Raw genomic sequence first — 22867 nt, forward strand, 5'->3', positions numbered from 1 at the left:
CTTTTTGAGCAGAATTTTGTTTCCCATGGAATAAACAATTGTGAACTAAATCTTTGTTCTTATATAGTACCAATGCTTTAGAACATGGGTAAAAAAAAGTAAACTTAAAATAATTTTATCAGTTTATATGACTAGATTACTGATAAACAACATCATGGTTCTACTTTTATCAACATTCAGGTATTCAAGACAATTCAGTAGTCTCAGTGGAGATCGGCTCAGATCCCCACAGCTAAGCTAAGTTAGCTATCTGAAGCCTCCTTCAAGTGCTATTTAACAGTTGCAGTAGTCAATGCCATTTGCCAAACAGAAAGTTCTTACGAAGCTGTAAAGGTGTTTCCAGAGAACTTCTCACTTTCTTGCAGCAAGTATAAAACTGTATCCAAAACCCTAGTTCTGCTCAGTGTCTGCAGTAATATACAAATGATGTTACAAGACCTGATGATTCCTGTTACATAAAGTTACAAGTATGAGGAAAAGAAAGCCCCTGTACACATCATTGGCATCAATATGTGCATTTTTAGAAAGCATTGGCACCTTCAGTGACTTATTAAAATGCAGTGAAAGCCTCAGGTCTTATAATCTGAACTTCAAAAACACAGTGGATTTGAAAATTCAGTTAAGTCTTTGGCCTAACAGTTAGTCAAAGACAATGATTTATAATAAAAATAAATACAAAAATGACTAAAATATATATACAAAAAGTACATCTAATATTCAAGCCTCTCTTTTTTAAAAAAACTGTGTATACTTGTGAGCAAGAATCACACAATCAAATCAAGCAACATGACCCATTGCACATGTAATTTAAGGTGATGCTCTGTGTTAAGCCCTAACTACTGCAGCAGGCAAAGGTTATGACTAAAGCAGACTTGCAGGTCTTCAGTTATACTTGAACAAAGTGTGTTAAGGCCACTATGTGTTTATAAAGCACTATGAGTTGAGGGAAGGATGGAGAACCTGTCTTGACCCAACTCACGCATTCCTTACAGACCTAGAAGAAGGTCAGGATCACAGGAAAAGATCTGCTGCAGTGGTTTTGCATATCTTCCAGAAAAGACCCCAGATCAACATAGTATTTTGTAAAGTGTGGGTTAGATTTCAAGGGGGAAAGAGGCAGCTTGGAAATTAAATAATGCAAATAAAGTCTGTTGAAGCAATTTTAACTGTGCAAATAAAAGCCTCAATATAGTAGTAATATCTACAATCAAACGGTGAATGTCCATAGTGTTCATAGGTCTAAACTCCATCAGTATTGCATTAATGAAAACCTTCACCTCTGTCTGAACTTTGTGGATGAAAAACACTTTTCCCTAAGAATAACTTTCATATTCATTCCATTTGGTGAGCCACTGTTTTGTCTCAAGGTCTTTGCCTTCCCCATCTTTGATCTGTCGCTCTTCTTTCCGAATCCTTACAGCATGATAGCGAGGGACACTGTCATCGTACCTGGAGCGCTGGAAGAACCCGCACTGCGGCACAGAGGGAAAAGAACAGTTTAAGTTGCTGACAAAGTACTGCAATTACAGAGGCAGAATATTCTTCCTTTGCACAAATATACAGGTAAGAAAATTGAAACCAAAAATATGTAGGCCAAAAACGTAGCATAGGTAGCTGTAAAAATGTGAGCCAAGGTCTGCGTTAGTTGTTCCAGCAGCAGTCGAAGACAAATAGCACAATCTGACCAGCTGGTGGTAATCTAATACCTTGAAAAGATTCCCTCCAGTACCTCCCTAAATCTGTTTTACAAGACTTAAAAGTCTTGTTACAAAGCTGCTCATTATCTAATGAGAGCATTTACTGCTACGCAAAAAGTTCAAGAAAACTGCTTCTCCTGAATCTAATGTAGGTATGTACTTCAGTGTCTTCCTGTACGGGCACGTGATGGACATGATTTACCCTTCAAAACCTACAGAAAGATTTCCAGAACCTTCAAGAAAAGTTACACTAGGGCCTTGCTTTTCAAAGGACTGTCCCAACTACAGTCCACTGAAGTAACTACACGGATGCAGTATTAGAACCATTCTGCTTACTTTGCTGTGGGAAGTCACTTTACATGAAATCCAGCAATTTTTTATTCAACACCACTATAAAAACTGACTTTAAATATTGAGGAATGGACTGAAATTGATTTCCAAAACAAAATGGAGCTATGGCCACAGTGTTACAAAGATGAGTCGTAGACACTCAGCTTTACATGCTTATGGATCACTGAGGTCAAGATTAAGACTAAGAGACACTGTGCCAACCATCATTAGATACTGCTGGGGGTAAGGAAATAGTGAAGTGACAAGGCTTTGTTCATGGCATTTAGAGGGCTGGGTGTTTTGGTTGGTTGCTGGTTTAGGGTCTTTTTTGATATTAAAACTCACATGGAACTGATTTTTTACAAAATTACAGTAAGCATAGACCAAATCTCCAGTCATTCCATAGTTAAGATTTCATTAAACACTGTTTTGACATAATTTGTTAAGAATTCCTCCCCCACCCCCTCCATCCCAAGCATCACTTATTGAAACAATGACATGCATGTAATATCTCAAGTTGAATAAAGGTTGCTGGAAGCATAAATCATGCATCTAGTAGCTTCAGCAAAGTGTGTTCCTAGAAGAGTAACCTCAGGGCTGAAGTGAGACAGATGCTTCCACAGCAATAAACTGTCATTACAAAAATGCCTTTCGTTATAAGCAACTTGTACCTTCCAGCATGCATTAAAGGTTAGTAAAGCAAGTTTATGTATCCTCCACATAGTCTTTATCTTCACACCTTCACTCTACAGTGCTGATTACCATCTTGCAAGCTTAAAGACTTACTTGTGATGTTAAAACAGAAATTTAAAACCCCATTGCCACAGATCAACATGTTTACTAAAGAAATAAACAAGAAGCATTTCAGACCAAGGTAAACATCTGTGTGTGCCACATGCACCAAAAGCTGAAAATCCATGGACAGAACGAGCAAGCATGACAGTTTCAAGTCCAAAAGTTAATAGAACATATGCAGGAAAAGCTTCGTAGTTAGCCACCACAACCATAGCATGTGCCACAGCTCAAAATGAAAAATATCATCAGTTACCAATTACAGAAGTAGATCAATACTATGCATCAGAAGTAAGCCTCTCTTTATCAGATGGCTGAGCATGGATCTCAGCCTTGTGATATGTGGCATCGTAATGATCTTTCTTATTTCTCTTGAAGAAACCACACTACAAGGAAGCAAGGTATTTAGTCAATTTTTGTGGACTGGTGAAGTCAAACCTGTTAAAACTGACTAAAATTAACTCTGTGAACTGTCTTCCCATTATCCCTTCACAGGCAAAAAAACCCCCCATAAATAAAAAACCATAAAAATTACAAGAACTCGGCTGTTTCCAGATCTGAGAACTCCTTGGACTAGATCTATAAAATAACAGAATAACCTGAGTTATTAACAGAATGACCTGAGAATATTATTTTAGAGGCATTTTGATAGATTTGTAATTAATCCATTTGGCTTTCGTTAAGACAAGCTATAATAAAGTATGACCATAGCAACTGAAAGTGTCTGTGAAGAGCAGAAAGAAGCCTATACAGGAACCTGGTTGTTGACTTGTGCACAGGACAGACAAAAACACGTGGTAGAACAAAAACAAGTAATAGTTTGACCCGTTCAACAAGCTTTTGTCTTAAACCAATCGTGTATCTGCCTTTGCAGTACAGTGTTTGTCAACAAAAGCAGCATTTTACACTCTGTGTGCATGTGAAAAATGTATTTTCATGCACACTAAAACACTAGTAGTTATAAGCTAACAGCCCACCCAAAGTATTAATTAATCAGGAACATTTGAAGGAACAGCTGGACATTTACTGGAAAACAAGGAAGTCAGAACTATCCTGTGAGAAGTAACCTACAGCAAATAGTATTTGCTCAGCAAAGCTAATTGCTGTAGTTTCACTGGAAGTAACAGATAGGATAGTCTGTACCTCTTCTTTCTTAACCTTCTGCTATCCCAATAACAGATCTTAACCTTCTGCTATCCCATTGCCTACACCTGGAAGAACTGCTCTGTCATACTTGGGACCACAAGTAGTCATAAAAATGCCGAAGGTCATTAGAAAAAATAGGTACTTGATTTTTTTCTTTTGCAGATTGTTAACCTTTTGTTCTAAGTACTTACTTACTCCTTTAGGCTTTCTAAGATAAAAAGCCAATACTACATAAATCTACCAACACACTCAGCTACGTATTATTACTGTACCTTTTAGTTACTTTCATCTACTCTCAGTTTAATGGTATTTTGAATGTTATGAGAACAAAGCCCTGCAAAGATAGCTCAACACGAAGTTTTACACCTAACTGCAGAAGCTCCCATTAGCTGTATCCATCTCTATCAGATTATGGTTTCTGAACATTTGTCTCAAGTTTTGCCCAAAATTCAAATTGCTTCATTTTGAGGATGTGAAAACAGAAAAATGACGAAACATATAACCATATAACCATTTTCATTCCAAATGTTGCGAAATTGATAATATATGGTGAGGGTGGTTTTGCCCTGTTTTGAGTCCCAAGTCTTAAATAATTTGCTTCATTAGTTTGCTGTCTTGTCAGTTATAGACCAGAAAATAAAAAATAACCAGATGAATGAAAACTCACCTTCCACAGTAAGAATACCAACAGTGCAAGCATCAGGATTCCAGCAAGAATAGCCACTGCGATGATCCACCAAGGGACTCCTGTATAAAGGGCTACTGGTTTGGCAGGAAAGACAGTAACACGTACCTAAAGGACAGAAAAGGCGAAGAGCAGTTCAGAAGAGCCACGTTTAATTATAAAGCTGCAACTTATATAGACTTACCTCTTCTCTAACAACATATCTTCTGCAAAATGCTTTTGAAGAAAAAGTTCCTACTGGTATCATTTCAATATGGTTGTGAATTTTTTCAACCCAATCAAAAGGTAGAAGTGATCAATAATTCAAAACTCAGTTAAAAAGCTACACTTCTAGCTAGTTTTGTTTTAAACTGTTTGTTTCCTGGTCTTTTGAGATAAGCTGGAACCATCACAACCATCACACATGGTTACCATTAATCATTGAACCTACCTGAGCAGCTTCATTTGTGAGTTTAACATTCTTAGCTGCAGCAGGAACACTGATCGAAGCCCTAACGAGAATGTCCACGTAGTTCATTGTGGAGTAGTGCTGTTCCAAAACAAAATGTGGATATTAGACACAGAACAGCAAAGAACTCTGACCTTTCAGACACGGTAGGTGAGAGGACTTACTTCTATGAAAGTACTGTTCCACAGCCTGGAACGCAGCACAATAGATGCCTTGCTGTCCAAACCCTTCAGGGGACACTTGATGTCCACACAACGTGCACCTGCATTGCAGTCCTGCAATCAGAGATTTCTGCATGTGAATAAAAACACATCCTCACAGATCTTGTCTAAACCTCCTCCCCAAGATTAAATATTGGATTTTATGCATCATATTGATGTGCACAAGCCAGTATCTGTTTGTGCTGACTGCAAGAGGAAAAGATAACAAAGATGCTATTACCTGTTTATTTTAATGTAGATAACTATGCAGATATTCTTTCCTACTTTCCTATCTCTTATCAGTAGATGATGTAAATGGTCAGATTTTAAAAGCATTGATACATTAAAAGCAGAGATACATTCTTTCACCCTGCGAAACTCAGAAAAGCCCTCTCAGGAGTGCAAGGGGAGACATCTGACAAGAGTAGTTAGTGCAATATGCTTACCAAGATCATATATTTTCTTTCTGTGAATAAAGAAAATGCCTTGCTGTCTGTAATCTGCTTCTCTGCCACCTCACGCTTCCTTCTTGAGTTATGGGACTCCTATAAGAAGATAAAAAAAAGAGTAAAAAAGGTAAGGAGTTTATCATTAAAACCTTTTAATTCTGACCCCATACAAGCAGAGAAACTAGAGTTCAGTGAGTGTTTTCTTCATCCAAAATCAGCACGAGTGACATCATTCTATATCCCTACTTACCTACACTTTACTGCCAATAGTAGAGTCAGGACAATTACTAAAATTTGAGATTACCTGAAGAAAGTCCCACTGACTATTTTCTTTAATAGGGCAAGGGGAGGTTTAGATTTATAATCAATGCTACTTCCATTTTTTTTCTATATTGAGGGCCATTAATGGTACTATGCTAAAAGAAAGACTCTGCTAAGGTCAGTAGATGCAAGGTTTTTTGAACTGTACACCACTTACACTCTGTGAAAGTTATGTTCACCAATATAGTGAATCTGACAAGAATGGGTTTAGGTGCAGACAGTTTTAATGGTGGAAAATAAAACTCTTCCCATATGATTTTATGGGGAGAGAGGGGAATGAAGTCTAAGGTTTTAGTAAAAAAGACTTTGCCATATAGGCACAATGCAGGGCTATGAAACTTGCTTGAGAGATTTTTGTATCAGATTTGTTGTAAAGAAATACATTCAAATGGAAGCCCTTTGTCTTTAAAAAGGTACATGGAATTCCCCCAGGCTAGGGAGATGTTTGCTGTTATTGTTTTCTGAGTAAGAACTCAGATTTTTTATATTATTGAGCAGATTTCAGTAATACTCATGAACAGTTTCATCCTGTGTAAGAGCATATGACAGCAGTGCTCATGGCAGTAACAGTCACCACAACACAGCAACTATCCTTCAGGGTATTAGCCTCATTATGAAGTCTCCTAATAAGCTTAATCATTGATACATTGCTCATGTATTGTGCTTGTGACCTTCTTCAGTTAAAAGAAAGCCCCTCTGGAGGCAAGCTCTGATGCCTTAACTATCACATGCTGTGGTGCTTTCACGTGGTACCCATTCATGAACACAAGTGAGGGTAACATACCGCAACATGCAAACTGTTGATTTCACTTGTAGGTTGACAGGAGATTTTTTCCAAGCCTTTGGAGTCTATTTTCATCAAATAAAGCAACCATTTGCCATTGTCTATTTCTTTTGGCCATCGGATGTCCAGGGAAGCAGTGCCAAATGTCTTCAGTGGTCTGCCCAAATTAGTCACCTGTTAAAACAAACATTCTGTAAACGGTAAAATACTTCTCCAAGGGATTTTTATCTCAAAAGCATTATTGACTTGGACACGTTTTAAGCACACAGTCAACAAGAAATTTACATCAGATGAAAGGCAGTTGAAACAGTACAAAGACAAAGCATATACCTAAACTAGCACACTTGGCTAGCAAGTAAATACAGAGTTTAAACATATAAGGATTAAAATTCCCTAACATGAACTTTTAGTTGTTGAGTTTTAGAAATCTGCCTTCATGTGAAATGACAGCTCCAGTTTAGAGTTAACAAATGAGTCAGTTACATAACTGAGGCAAACTGCAAGTTTATGAGGAACTCTGACACAGAAAGATAACCAGCTCTTGCTCTCCTAAGTCTGGAAGTTGTTTCTCAACCTGTTTTTCACTTGCTTAGTGTTACTGTTCATGATAGCAAGTTCTAAATCAGATATTCTAGCTGCTGCTACTATAATAAATGCAGGCAGGTACAGAAGTGTAAAGGACTGACAGAGATAGACTTCAATTTCTCTTAGTCTTCTTGAGTTATTAGGCACAAGATCAAAACAGTGAAACAGACCCACATATCTGCAGTGCCTCCTTGTGCCTGCTCAGTCCTCATGCAGTGCATACCCACACTTGCTGCCTGTGTGCACCAGCTCACACCTGGGCAGCTGCAGTCAGGATTCTGCTCTAACTTTTGTTCCCTGCCTGCAGGAGGGTTTATGCTATATAACACAATGTGCATGAACTACTCCAAAAAAAAATAAACAAAAAACAAGTGTGCAGCCAGTCTCAGGCCACTTCCTCAAAACAGGATGGTAAACCATCAAGGCCTAAAGCAGCTCTAGGCACAGTGGGACTGTATGTTCTGATCAGGAACTCAGGATTTGGGGACAAGGAAAGTCAATTTAAATATAACAGCTTTTCCAAGGATTCATATGCGTTAAGCTGTGCATCTGATTAAAAGCAGCTGTTGCCATTAATCTAAATTACTCACTCTGAATTCATACTCTATGAGGCTTCCAATATTATCTTCAGATTTCATAGCGCTCTCACCAACGACGCTACCTCCAAAATATACCTGAGAAGGCTTAGCAACTCTGTTCAGGTTGGGGTGGGGAAGGAGAATAATCAGATTTTAATGATTCTGCAGCAAAACTGTCCCCAGACCCCCATTTGTTATGCTATCAACACTTACCCAGTGAGTGATAAAAGCAATTCAATAACCACTTTAGCACTGGCTGTAATTGGAGTCAAATTAGCTTGAGTGCTTGTTCTACAATGAAAAGGAAACAATGGTGTTTATTTTACAAATTTAGTGGGTTTCACTCTACTCTTCATTTTTTGAATGGGACAAATGGATTCAGAGTGTTTACAACTGTCTCTCAAAGCACAGCACATGTGCATGCACACAGAGAAAACTTACGTTTCCAGCTTCAGGTTAACATCCAAGTCTGTTGTATCAACATTAACTTTAGTGGTACTTAAGATCAGATAAAAGGTTACCTAGACAAGAAAGAATATAATAAAATATTTAAGCAAGTTATAAAATGTATCGATATATGCAATATTATAGACATGCATCATCAGGTTCTAGAGTTAAAAAGACAGGAGCCAATCAAATTTCCATTTATGACACAGAAACTTTGGACAACTGCAGTCAGGAATGAGATTTTACCACTTGAGTAAAATAGGTGCAACTTACATTGGAATTTCTTTTGAAAGGATTTCCAAGTTCACACTCTACTTGAGAGCCATTTTGGTTAGCACCGCACGTTAGCTGTTTTTCCTGATTAAACAGAAGACATTTACAAGTAAAAATATGCTGAAAATATTTTAAAGGGTTTTTTTTGTGTACCTTTTCTCTTAAAAATACTTACAGGATAACCCCTCATCTCCCTGAATGCAGAGTATGTCAGACTGTCTGGAAAAGTTGCAATGAGTTTAGCTTCATATGCATCTTCACCATCTTTTTGTGGATTGTTAACATCAGATGGATTGTTTGTCACTGTTATTTCCAGGGCAATATCTTTCTGATCTTTCAGAACAAGCACTGGTATGCCATTTTCACTACAGAAACAAAGTATACAGGGTTGTGTGCATTAGGAAAACAAATCAGTATGAAAGTTTCCTTCTTATTATGGTTCACCCAAATAGAATTCCCCCTATTAGGGAAGAATTACTGTAAGGCAATAAACACATGATTGGTCATAGGTTTTCTTCCCCAGACCAGTATTTAATCTCTGAAATTGGCCAGCAGTTAACAGGACAGAACAGACTGACAAACCCCTCAAGTAATCAAGAGTCTATAGTATTTCTGAACCAGCACTTTTATTTGACTCATTTCATAGTGATGAATTTTCTCCAAATCAATCTACTGACCTGCTTTTTCTTTGGAAGGTATAGATGGCTTTGGCTTTTGAGTCAGGTTGTGGCACTCACTACTGAAGGTGCCTGACTGTTGGCAGTAAGTAAACATAGAACTTCCTTGTGTTTGTTTTACCCCTTTTCTAATGTCACTGCAGGGAGGAGGGAGGCAGCAGGGTGCTGGGGGTCTGTGTTATGGTGAAATGATTACTCTGGTCATTTCTCTTTAACTGCTTGTCTTGGGCTATTAGACTATACTATACTGAGTTATCATCCTCACAATCAAATTTCATCTGCAAAACAGTTAACAGTTAACAGTGTCACACACCCTACTGAAGGCTGATTTAGAACTCATTTCTCTGGGCATTAAAAAGTCTATTCCTTTAGCCACATCTGCACAGCTGTGGCCACTCTGTATCCATTTGACTCTGCCACTTTTCTTCTTAAGCTCATCCCCTCTCGCCCTTTCCTCACCCTGACAGTACTACTACATAGGGCTGTGTTTGCCAGACACAGAACAAAGCTGTTCTCTCTCTCAAAACCCTCCTAAAAGTTCTTTTAAGCACTTGTTAATAATCTGAGTTTTAGCAATGCATTAATGAATCAAGGCTTACCGTGGAAAAGCAGTGAACCTGTCTCCACTTCCTTCTCTAGTGCAGAACTGGTACTGAAGTTTCAGATTGCTGTGACATTCATTGTCTTGTCCACATCCTTCTTTTAAGAACTCCACCTAAATAAAGCCAAAGCACTTTTACTGCCTGACACATGATAGTAGCTTAAAACAAGATTTCTGATATGCACTGTATAAAGCATCTACACAAAACTCAGAGACAGTGTCCTGGGCAGAGTTCAGAGTTGAACCTGACTCTTACTTCCTGCCCATTGAGTTTTTCTTTGAGGGATACAGGCCTTGGTGCTGGTAATTTAGAACTTTAAATGTGACTAAAAAGCAGAGTTGGATAATTCTAAGTGAGAGGTACACATCAAATGAGGAAATACATCCTTAAGTTTGATTCTTCAATGAGCACTGAGGAAATGAGAACTTATAACTGAGAGATTCCCTCCCTTTTACATCACTGCTGCAGTCACTGCTGAAATGCTGTTACAGCATCCTAACTGTGAAACAGTTATTTGTTACATGGGACAAGTGTTCACAGCAGGAGTCAATCAATTTCTGTTTTTAATCTAAAGTACATTTCCTCCTAAACTTGTTGGGGAAAGAAAAAAAAAACAATCCCTAGGTAGTTCCCAATGTGTTGTAACAAGTTCAGAACAACACATAACGTAAAATAATAAGCCATCCTTTGGCCATCATTTAGCTTTCTACAGTCTTTAAAATTCATTTATTTATCAAAGTGCAGATTTATGTGAATATGTGGTATCAAAGGCTTACTTTTGTGGTCTTTTTTTCAGATTCTTTTGAATCTAGAATCGGTATAAGATCTGGAAGTGATTTCTCCTTGCTAGTAGACTGCGAGGCAGAGTCCAGGCCAACAATTTTAACACTGACTGATACTGGAATGGGACGTAGTTTGTCTTTAATTTTATCCTGTTAAAATATTTCAAATGGATTAGTTAGTGTACAGCGCAGAAAAGAAAAAAAACCAACCCAAAGACTAGTTTTTGGTACGACACATAAACCTAGTATTTTCTAAACATGTGCAAGAACACAGAGCTCAGCCTGACTGCCTTTTTTTTACCCCTGGCTTCCCAATCTGATGATTTCTCTCATGATTAAGAATTCCTAGGAACAACAGATGGTAATTCAGGCAGCAGTAAAATAACACTGGAACAGGCTGGATGGGCCTTTGAGCAACTTGGTCTGGTGGTGATGTCCCTGCCCATGGCAGGGGAGTTTGGAACTAACATCTTTAGGGTCCTCTCCAACCCAAACCATTCTATGATTCTATTGCATCAAGTCAAGTTCTCTAATTTGCTGTGGTCAAAAGCAACCTCAGAGGCTGACTCATTCCTGATGAGCCACATGGAGGGAATTTATTGAGCTCCTAGAACAATGCCACCTTTAAGGACCAGTGCGGCAGCCAAGTCAAGAGAGCACATACCAAGCTTTCTTGCTCTTCCCATTCATCCACTCCAAAACCCATGGGTTAAAATTCTTTTCCTGGACAGCCACACCATGAAATTCCATCACAATTACTTCTGTTGGAAACAACTGTCCATTTTTGGCATTTAGTCCCTCTCTATTGTTCTAAATTAGTTCAGCTTTACTGACCTCTAGAGCATGCTGCACTGACTACCAACTTTTATTCACACTTTGCAAGAAAGGCAACAGGAAGCAGCAGCATGTGTGCAGGGAATAGTAAAGTATTCAACTACACTGGTTTTCTATTTTTTAAGCTTTATATTGCATGTGATACTTCAGTTATAGACAAAGGTTCCTTCCATGAGGCTGGAAAAAAATCCCATTGTTTTGTTTTAAACAGATCTAAATGAAGCAGAAATCAAATACTCTTCTTTACCTGCAGTATAAGCTTGGTAGTGACACACTCCTCTGAGTTCTGTCCCCTCAGGACTGTCCTTGCTGTGAACTGGTCGGACTGGTGGTCGTTAAAGCGCACCCTGGACGGCAGCCCCAGCTGCCGCCTCTCGCTTTCCACCTCAAAGGTATAGTCGATCTCTAGGTGAACAAATAAAGTCAGTCACTATAAAAAAAGAGTCCTTGCCTTATTAAAAAGAACTTTAATTCCTCCAGGTATGATCCTTCAGCATTCCTCTAGCAGACTGTTTCAGCCAGTGCTGGCCTTCCCAAACTGCTCCCAGTTCTTTACACAGCTTTCTCCATATCAGTTTTGTCCTGCTCCAGTACCCTGTGCATGCATCTAAAGCAAACTTCCAAACCAGATCCTGTTATTCCCAAGGGACACCGTTTCCCCGCCGGGCAGACAGAGCTGTTTGTGGAGCTGTACCCGCAGCTGTGGAGCCAGCAGAGGGCTGAGGTGCAACACTCTACATACCCTGCCTGGGTGTCCTGCCTTCCTGCTGTGTCCAGGGGGCACCTGCGACCCAGCAGGATTTTGAGGTCAAAGTACACTGTCAACTTTAACAGTGAAAGCAGAAGTGTGACTAGAGCTTTGTAGGTGTGTGCTGAGGCATGTTTTGATAGATGTGAACTCTGCCTCTCTTAATTCTGTCTGTATTCACCAAGCCAGTTCAATGCTGCAGGGATGGGAACAGCACGGAGCGTGCCAGGCTGCTGGGGCACACACGTGGGCACACGTGAGCAGCCTCCGAGAGCTGGAAGCACTCGACCTGTTGAAGGACCAGGACCTTATTCAAACACATCCTATGGACTTTACAAGTAACTGAGAAACTCATGACAACACAGGAGCAAACGGAACTTTGGGCTTAAAGCTCTTCTCACTTCCTCTCAAAGCCCTACACAGTTCTGCAAGAGGTAGTAACAGCAGCCTTGTAACAAGTGCTTTACATTTCTGATTATAATTATGGCACGGTCTTCCAGTCTTCTATTAATACAGATATTTATTTTATTTCAGCTACTGATTTCCACAAAACCATTTCATGAATACAGAACACAGTTTTATAGGATAAGCCAACAATGAGAAATACCTGCTTACTAGCGATAGCTAAAATGGGCTTTTAAAACTATCTCTTAAGCAGCAGTAACCTAGAGAGGCAAAATGGTTTGGGTCTGTATGGCAGCCACTTCCTCGCTGGCACTTACATTACTCGGAAAGCTTCAGTTCAGTCTGTCCTCCACAGAACAGCTTAACACACCAGCATGACTCTAAATACAGACAGTGCAACAGCTGACTGACCTTAGTACTGAGTCACATTTGAAATCTGTCACACTCTGAGTCACTATGACTATTTGAGTATGATTCCATGATAAGCTTTAAAAAAAAAAACAAAAACAAAAAACCCACCCAACAAACCACATCACAAACAGATAGAAAATATTTATCATCAAAACTTACTTATTCTTGGATTTAAATGTCTGGGGTTTGCAGTATATTGAAAACATGCCTTCACATCCATCCTGTAAAAAATTGCCAAGAAATTAATATTAACTTTAATAAGGCATAGACCAACAGACTGAAAAGTTTTAATAGTCCATTAACTGATCCTATCAGTCTTATGACTGCAGTATTTGCTGCTTACTAGACTGAATTACAAAGCAAGTAACAGTAGTTAATTAGCAATTAGACAAAATTTTCTGACATTTGCTCTTACTTCTCTACTCAAGAGAAAGCTGTTCAAGCCAAGATACTTGTGTTAAAAGTCTTCAGTGGCAAAGTGACATTCATTTTCAAAAGTGGACATTATGAACAGAACATATGCCACACCTTGTCTTTAGCACAGTAATTATAACAAATTCAGCAAGTCAAAATGATCACATTTGCTTAACCTGCATGACTGTTACATCCCTTCAGCATCATCACTGAATGAATTTTGACAATACAACACTCAATACACCAAGGCTTCTCACAGAATACATTATTTTATTTACCATATTTCACTGTGGTCCTCAGGGTTCTTTTTCTTTAGATCAATTCTGTCAGGCTGTACCGTAATGTTTCTTCTAATGCTTATCACAGGCCGAGATCTTCATTTGGGAAAAAATGGGGAATGAAAAAAAGGGATAAAAAGAAGTTTCTGTTTAGATTAGTGAAATAATTCATGTGAATCCCAGGTGCCCTCCACACCTGCACTGATTTGCAACAAAGACACCCCAACAGAGTTTGGCTTTGATACTGGTTAGAAACAAAAGAAAACTATTTAAAGCTAAGCAAAGCAAGTCACAAAGAACAACTGCAGTTGTATTGAACACCTGCCAGGGAAGCAACTACATTAATGTGATACTGTGGTTGTCATTTTACACACTTAGAAAACCCAGAAAATCCAGTGGTGGTTTCTACCCCAGTGGTAATTCAGCCCCTGTGAACAAGTGTAGGTACTGAATTTCATTCAGATTGTTCACAACAGCTTTCACATGAAGCCTGGGTGGCTGTGGGAATGATGTTTTCATTTCCCAGTTTCTCTGCATGTAGGCTGTAACCATAATTCAGCCTGACAACTTTTACTTTCTCTTCCTTTTTGGAAGGGACAAGAGAAGACATTTCACATGAACAAATGACTGAGCTGATCCTGTTCCCATCAAAGCACCTAAGGGTTGTTTAAAGCAGCCAGTAAGCCATCTCCTCTTTGTAACTGAGCCACCCCTTTCACTGCTTGTAACCTTAGAGGTTTTTGTTCTCGCCTTGGTAAAAGGTTTTGTCCTGCCCTTATCAGCAAAAGATTAAAGCTCTTTTTGAGTAAGCAGAACACTTAATAATCTAACTAACTCTGCTTCCACCTACTCTGTTCTCTTCCACAAGCAATTGTGGTGCTGTTTCTTGGGTGCTGTTTCAGTGTATTTAAGAACATTCCAATTATGTACACAGATACTATAGACCTTAGACATGGGATCATAAAATAAATTGTAGGAAAGGCTGTTCTGCCTGAAAAGTAAATTTGCTTCCATTCCCAAAATTGAGACAAGCAGTTTTGGAGTTTCTGTTCCTCCTCCTTTGGGACCTGCCAGTAACCACCAAAAACCTGAACTAGATGCAGCATTCACAGCTCTGATGATGAGACACAGTCCTCTTCCAGCTCATCACTAGTGATTCAGTTTAACAGTACCTTAAACTGGAAAAAAATCAGAGGTCTGCAGAAGACTCTGACTTCATCCCTAATTAAGGCATAGGCTACAGAAACCCCAAAGGATCTATCTGCAGAGCTTCCTCACTGCTGCTTCATGGGCCCCAGAGCAAGCTCAGCAAGGCTGTATATGCCTCACTGGTTTGGATCCTTGGCTACAAACAAGGGGGTGGGGTTGGTTTGGTTTTGTTCTGTCTTCACTAACGCACAATTAGATAATATAACAGCAGCAAACAAAAGCACTGGCAAACTTATCAGTTAACTTCTCCTTAAGGCAAAAGAATTACTGATCACCCTTAAATTCCATTAAAGGACACAGGCATCCAAGTTACCACAGGGCAAAGCTAAGGTACAGATACACTGCACACTCAGCACTCCACAGGAACTGCCCACATTCACCCTCTCCCCTGTACTGACTGTGAGGAAGCTTCTCAAGGACAAGAGGGAGATAAAGTAACAAACCATTTTCTGGAATTCCCATCCCCCACTCTCCCCATGAAATTTCCAGCTTCTAGTAGGAAAATTACACTCCTGGCCAGACAGCTTTTTGTTACTTCTAAGCAAATTGTTTTTAAAACACTAACCCCCAAATCTTGGTGTCATTAGTTAAGGTGCTACATGGAATACCTGTACACATTTACAGAATCTGAAAGGGAACCAACAGCAATATCGGGGTAGGAATTTTTATCCATGTCCATGTTTCCAGCAATAGAGTAACCAAAGAAACTGGTGCCTGTTTCTTCACCATCAAGAATCTAAAGAGCAAACAGATTAAGGGAATTCAGACATTTAAAAGCTATAAAAGTGAAATAAGTAACAAGTGAACATAACTGTGTTATAGCCAGAAAAAAGAGGGAAGAGATACAAGGAAATAAGACCTTTGTGTTCAGTTCAGGTAGGCAACACTGACGTGCCAAGATGATTTGCTTTTCTTCCAAGAAGTTACTTTGCAATAGCAGTGAGTACCAGAAATTACTGATCTGCATAGAGATGCTGCTTAGCTCATCTTCAGTTATAGTATTTATGCACTATAGGCACTTAAAACTGAAAAAGTGTTCTGTAAAGTATTTTAACAGTATTCTAGGAAGTGTAGTCAACTTTCATTCTCACCTTGAAAACCAGACACAATGGTCCTCAAGAAAAAAGAAAAAGGCACAAACATTTTTTATTTTAGAAGAAAGTGAAGCAGTAGTAAAAAAGAAACAAATTGTTTCAAAATCACCAGATTTATTTCAAAAGAACAAAACTTACACATCTACATGCCTTTTTCATTCTCTACATATTATTGGTGCCAAAGGGCAGCCCCAGAAATAAAAATGTGTATTAATATCAAGAATTCCTAATCTCTCTGTTCAACAGTGCAATCTTTGAATGGTCCCGTGACTTTTCTGTGTACCCATCACCCCACTAATAGTAATGGAAGGGGAAAAGGTGAATAGCACTGTCATTCTTTTTAATTTTGTGCAAGACTAACTGTATATAGTAAAGGTTATTTCATTACCTGTGCTGGTTTTGTATTTATTCCATTCCTGGATCCATGATAAATGTATACTTTGCCAAAACCATCATATGGAGCCCCTACTGCAATATCTGTTGAAAAGAAGTTGCAACATCTAAAGTCATTCTTGCTCTCTCTGCAGTGTGCAATCACAGTAAGATGTTCCAAGTCTGGCGCTGGCAAAACAGTCACATACATTTTTATTGTCATTGTTTTCCACTCACCCGGATATCCATCCTGATTAATGTCCCCAACATTTTCAACTGCAAGTCCAAACATGGAGTCAGTGGTTCCATTTAAGCGAACAGGTTTCACTCCTTTCCATTTGCCTCGACGGTTCATGTAGACATAGACAGCACCACCGATATCTCCACTTCTATCAAAGTACTGTGGGGCTCCAACGACAATGTCTTGCCAGCTTGGGATTAAAACACATAAAAAAGCAGTGCTTTTGCAGAACTGTGCAAAATAACTGATCAGACTGTGGGCTCAAGATCAGCTGCCCAAGGAGCTGCTAAACAAAGACTAAAACATGCATTGAACTGGTTGAGCAACAACAGCCCCACTGACACTACAAGCTGGTTTATTCCCTTGGTGGCACACAAGGATCTTCTGGGGCCTTCTTCAGGTGTGAGACTGGTTTCTTCTTTCTTTGTTTACACTAATTGTTTAAATAAAACTCTTTTCTATAACTGGAAAGGCAGACTGTGTTCTGGCTGGCTCTCCATTTCCTCCAGCAAAATATGGAAAATAGTATTTGGCACTCTTTGTATTACTAATGTGAAAAACCCAAGCAGCAATAAACCAGATCACTACCCTTCATTACACAGGCAGCAGGAGTTAATCACAGCCATACCCATCACTGTTGAGGTCCACAACGGCAACATCATAGCCGAAAGAAGAGGCCAGGCCTTCTCCTTCAAACACGTGTTCCAGTGAAAGTGCTCTCTGATTCTTCTCTTTTTTCAGTAAAACCACTGCTCCGCTGTGGTTGGCTCTTGGGGCACCAGACACAAAAGTCATCTCATCTTGGGAGACAATTCCTTTACCAGAGTCCAAAGAGAAACCTTTAACAGAGGAAAAAAAAATAAATTATAAACAAACTAAATAACAGCTTGAATTGTTAATAGGAAAAATAAAAACTTTCCCTGCTATATTAAAGTGGTATATGGAATACAAGTTTTGTCTAAAGCACAGTATGATATCCTGAGAATTCTCCACTTCTGTTTGGACTGGTGGATGCATGTTTACAAGTCGACACTCCTCCAAACATTACATTTAGTATTTCCCTCACAAAACATAATATTTCATTTCCCACTCAGATCTACCTTTCATGGACACCAAATGCAAGATCATTTTTAAACACACCAGCTTACCACTTGAATATAGCTCGAGTATTTCACCTCTGGCAAAAGGATTTTAAAACATCCTTAGTGTAAGTCAGTATGATTCTACTGCAAACATGCAAAATGTACTGTACAAGCACAGTATTTTATATGAATGAGGTATACAGTATTTGAGAATCAGCTTACGCAGTAACGGTGAAATTGGCAATTTGGAGTTAATGCAGCCCTAGAGGACATGTTCAAATTAACTTAGTCTTACATATTCTTTATAAAAATCAATGCATTTTAAAATATATGAAAAACCAAGTTAAAAGATTATACTGCACATACCAACATAGCCAATAAAGGCCAAAGTAGAAAACTGCAATGCTACAAGGAAGGAAGACACAGCAGATAGGAGTCTTCCTTCTGAAACACTTCACCACTACTATGCAAATTCTCAATTACAGCAATTCACAATGAGACAGTTTCAACCTGGGGAGGAATGAGAGGGTTTGGAGAAATGCATGACAAATCAGTGTTTCTCTGAAGCTTTGTTACTTTGCCATCTCCTCTTCATCTGAATCCCTGTTTTCACATGCTTTACTTGCAATGTGTTTGAGATGAGAGGGGATGGAGGAAAGAGGATCACGTCAAAGGTCTGGAGATTATGTCTGACCAAATGCTGCCACCTCAAGTGGTCACAAACCTAAGTAGCTATTCATCATTACATCCTCCAATCTGTCCACCTGTATGCCAGGAGGCAACGTTTTGTACACAAACTGATCTGGATGAGTATCAGATACAGCTGTCAAAAACAGAAGACCTGTAAACATGAGTGAAAGATTGAAGAGAAAGAAAATAGTAGTTAATCAAAGCACCTAATAACCATGTTTGCTTACTGTCTAAACAGAGGGAACAATGAAGAGCAGGCTTGCCTGGAAGTGGTTTTGATTATAACAAATCAAAGGCAGCATTTACATTTAGGAGATAAACACATTTGCTATGAAACTGCAAAAAGTCACAGCAAAAGGCACCTCCACAGCACTCCTCGCCTTACCAATTCTTATTTCACCAGAAGATGCTATCAGCTTGTCTAACATGAGGTCTTAGGATGGGGGATTTTTAGTGTTATTTTTACACCCAGTAATTACTGCTGATATTTAACAGAAGTTTATGTTCTATTTCCACTAACAGATATGTAGCTTTAAGTTCACTCTCATCTCAACTTGCTTCTACTTTATACATTAGCAATGTCCTTCCCATCTGTTCAGCTTTCCACCACTCACATAGAAATTCCAGTTTCAAGTTACCAAAACTGTATTTGTTGCATATGCCAAAAGCAGTGGATCAACACAGCACAGAAATCTGCACCGGAACAGGAAGATTATTTACGCTTAAGGCCTTTCCAAAACTGCAGCCTTTCCTCTGCACCAACGTGTCTGACTGGTGTACAGAAAGATCTGCTGGCCTAAGGCCACATTGCTGCTTTCATGCACGCACAGAGAGGAAGAGACTCACCTCCTGCAGCACACATACAATTAAATACAAACAGTACTTAGGGTATTTTAAAGGTCTGTAAAAAGGCTACTGGAGTTTTAAAAACTTGAAGAATAAAAGCATTGCACTCACCTACCAGGAGAGAAAAGCTGCAGTCTTAACAGAAACTTAGATTGTGAAAAACCTTCTGATCCCACATAGAGACCCTGTGACTAAGAACTACAGTTCCATACACTGTGCTGATCCACCAGAGCGATTCTAACCACTCCCTGAGATTCTATAGGTCCCATCACAGCTCTTGAATCTCACATTACAATGGCAGCACTTCTAGGTACCTCAGCAGAGTATCATCTCACACTTAAAACTGGTCCATAAACACAGAGGGAGGTGTGAATTATCCAAAATGGTTAACATGTTACAGGGTCCACAATGAAAGCTCTTCTGCTTCCATTTCATATCATCACAGATGTTTAAGACGCCTAAACAGATTTACCATATGTACTTAATCCTACCTAAGTAACTGTTAGCAGGAACAGGAACTAGATTCTGATCTCGGAGGATCTCATCACCAACTTCGTAAGGCCCATCATCAAAGATACCCAGATCATAAAATGTCTGATTCTTTTGCTCAGCACGAATCACCCCTGAAGAAATGAAATGATAAAATAAAATCAAATGAATGGTGAGAAAAATAACAAATAAATGGTTCCCAACTAACATTAATTATGACAAATGAGATAGTGATTACTGTTAAGATGGGACAAACACAGAATAGTGAACTGGGTGAGAGTGTTCTCTCGCTGTTCTACCTGTGTGCCAGAATGTCATGCTGCTCTACAGAGAGGCCACACAGTGACCTGGAAAACATGGGATACTAAGAAAATTCTCAAACTTGGAACCCACTTGGTCTGAAACCACCCTCATCCCATGTTTCTTAGTCTCAATAAAGCCTCTCTTAACAGGGAGCTAAGTACACAGGAATTACTGTTCAGCTATGGCAAACAGTGCTATATTTAGAAATTATATTTAAGGGGAAAAGAGCTATTGTTTGGTAAAACGTGTGCTTCCCTTTTACCAACAGGCACATTTAGTGTTTTGGCAAGCACAAACATGTTTTTCCATCATACAGAAGAGTACTCTAAGAGCTGATATACTGTCCTAGCACTTCTCTGCAATTAAAGCAAAACAGCATCTGAACTCAATATGCTGTTTCAGCTTGGTCAGACTTTGTTGACAGATGCGTGGAAGATTAAGTTTTCAGTAAAGTACACCTTGTGCCAGAGCTTAACTCAACGACTTTGCGTGGTTCATAGAGCAGGCATAGGTGTATGAGGTGGAAAAATGTGATGGTTGGGAGGACCAGATGTTCTCAAGGGGGAAGTATTTACAGCTGTAGGTGCAATGAAGATCAAGAGGAAAAAAATCACCTAGAGACTGAGCTGGCCATTTAGATGCTTCCCAATATGAACTAACAGACAATATCTATGGGTTTTTTTTCTCCCCCTTATGTTTTGGAATATGTCCTAGATGATACAGAGTACCTGGCTCTTAGATAAATTATCCATGAAATTTTACATGGATATGGATGGATTTAGATATGAATATATGTAGTACTGCTCTGTTCAGTTATCTTCCTGCAACTCTCCAGTATTTAATTAGACAGTACTACTTTCCACAGACTTCACAAAGAATAAAGTGGAGAACACTGCAGGATAAACAGAGAGCTCAGTGCAGCTATCAAACACTTGCTCAAATGCAGGAAAAAAGGCTGGTCAAATAACTTTAAAATTTCATTTGTTGTAATTTGTTCCAGTATGGAAGCCTCAGAGTAAGCCCTCAATCCCACCATAAGACTAAGACTAATAAGGGAAAAATTTGCTGTACATGTGTGCAAAGTTCCACCATCTATTCATAAATGCTACCTCAAAGATATTTTAAAGAAACTTCAGGAAATAATTTTCATACAGAAGCACAGTGCTTTGTGAAAACAGGGTAAAATCACTACATTCCTGTTATCCCCTCCCTTCAAAAAAAATTAACATGAAAACTTTGGATGCAACCCTTGAAAGCAATCCAGAGGAAATGGGAAGTATAGGCAGGAAGGAAGCCAGGTCATACCTTTCCAATTGTAAGTGCCTGGGGCACCAAACACAATATAATGATAGTCTCTAGTAAAAGTAGCAGCAACACCTTGCTGACAGGAACCAAACTGCTCATGGCCTCTTAAACGACCTTCACAAAAACTCCATACTCCATTATCCATATCATCCTTAATAGTGAGATCCTGGCTCAGCACATAGCACCTTCCAAGGATATCCCGGGTTTCCTGCACTGTGTTTACAAACTGCCTTTTCTCATAGCGATGTGCACATGTCTGCAAGACAGAAGAAATAGTAAGTGATGCTTTCTGTATGTCTGTATGCAAGTCATCAAAGAAGGCTGGTCTCCTTTAGCAATCCTTTGTGCCAGCAATGCTGTAAAGTCACCGTGTAGACATATCTGTGCTGCAATGCAGAGGGAGTCCACTGGTCCCTAGGGGCAACATATGGGAAAGGTTGGGCATCTACAGACACAAGTCCAAGCAGCCAACTCCATGGTCAAGAAAGGCCACAGGCTAAATCCCTAAAGCTCTCCCTGATACCTAATGCCTCTCTTTCAAGAAGTGAGGAGAGAAACACCCTCTCTCAGAAAGAAGTAGCTGTGTTTCCCAACAGCTCTGAGAGTTAAATGTCTTACATGCTTGTGCAGGACATGAGAAGCTGGTTCAACTACCATCTGCCTGAGACTATTCAGAACTCACCCCTTCCAGAAAAGTGCTAGTAGGCAGAGACTGAAAGCTCTTCTAGTGAAGGGGTGGGAAGTTGTTCCTACTTGCTACATTGGATATTCCACTCATGGGTAACTTTCACTGGGGCAGAGCAGCAGCACTACACACAACCTGTTGCTTAACCTTTCAGACTGCTCCCCAGGAACAGAATTCTTATCAAATATTTAACACAAAGGATGAATAGCCACTTGGTTAAGCAGTGTAATCACGAAACTACTGAAAAAAAATGTGAACAATCACACCCCTCTGCCAGCAGTGTTTCTTGCAGAACCAGATGTAACAGGTGTGTGAAGGGCACAAGCAAGTCAGGTTTCTCAGCTGACAAACCTTTTCTGTGATTCCTATCAAGGCCTAAATGTTAGGCAAACACCCCAGCTGCTCCACACTTAGAGCACTGCAGTACTGTCCTGCTGCACAGTGACTTTAAGGCTGCCCATGCCTCATCTACTAAGTATATTTCTCACTTACCACTTACAAAGAAAAGTTCCTTCTCAGAAAAGACAAGACAGCTTTAGTTGATGACTAGTTATTCAATAAACAGGACTGTTTCCATCTGTTCTTGCCCCCTTTGGGTTCTGGGGCAGGCTGAAGCTAGTTATTACTGCCTCTATGTCCTTAAATAACCAGATTCACATCCTGCT

At 39.4% G+C, this 22867-nt stretch overlaps 1 protein-coding gene across 1 annotated transcript in view; it reads right to left on the bottom strand.

The window, feature by feature from the left end:
- Window positions 1–1105: 1105 nt before the first annotated feature.
- ITGA6 (integrin, alpha 6) overlaps window positions 1106–22867 on the bottom strand; it is a gene marked incomplete at its 5' end in the record, with an annotated part of 23116 nt that continues 1354 nt past the window's right edge. The window contains 23 exons of the mRNA XM_009072142.1: window positions 1106–1472; window positions 3076–3205; window positions 4633–4758; window positions 5081–5179; window positions 5263–5373; window positions 5745–5843; window positions 6853–7026; window positions 8028–8130; window positions 8229–8306; window positions 8457–8536; window positions 8736–8819; window positions 8911–9100; window positions 10012–10127; window positions 10791–10946; window positions 11878–12035; window positions 13354–13415; window positions 13887–13982; window positions 15704–15831; window positions 16578–16666; window positions 16799–16992; window positions 17431–17641; window positions 19912–20043; window positions 21518–21773. Coding sequence (XP_009070390.1) covers window positions 3098–3205; window positions 4633–4758; window positions 5081–5179; window positions 5263–5373; window positions 5745–5843; window positions 6853–7026; window positions 8028–8130; window positions 8229–8306; window positions 8457–8536; window positions 8736–8819; window positions 8911–9100; window positions 10012–10127; window positions 10791–10946; window positions 11878–12035; window positions 13354–13415; window positions 13887–13982; window positions 15704–15831; window positions 16578–16666; window positions 16799–16992; window positions 17431–17641; window positions 19912–20043; window positions 21518–21773 — 2850 coding nt within the window. The remainder of the gene's footprint in view (window positions 1473–3075; window positions 3206–4632; window positions 4759–5080; window positions 5180–5262; window positions 5374–5744; window positions 5844–6852; window positions 7027–8027; window positions 8131–8228; window positions 8307–8456; window positions 8537–8735; window positions 8820–8910; window positions 9101–10011; window positions 10128–10790; window positions 10947–11877; window positions 12036–13353; window positions 13416–13886; window positions 13983–15703; window positions 15832–16577; window positions 16667–16798; window positions 16993–17430; window positions 17642–19911; window positions 20044–21517; window positions 21774–22867) is intronic.

The sequence above is a fragment of the Acanthisitta chloris genome, unplaced genomic scaffold (assembly GCF_000695815.1).
Source record: "Acanthisitta chloris isolate BGI_N310 unplaced genomic scaffold, ASM69581v1 scaffold8263, whole genome shotgun sequence".
Classification (NCBI taxonomy): domain Eukaryota; kingdom Metazoa; phylum Chordata; class Aves; order Passeriformes; family Acanthisittidae; genus Acanthisitta; species Acanthisitta chloris.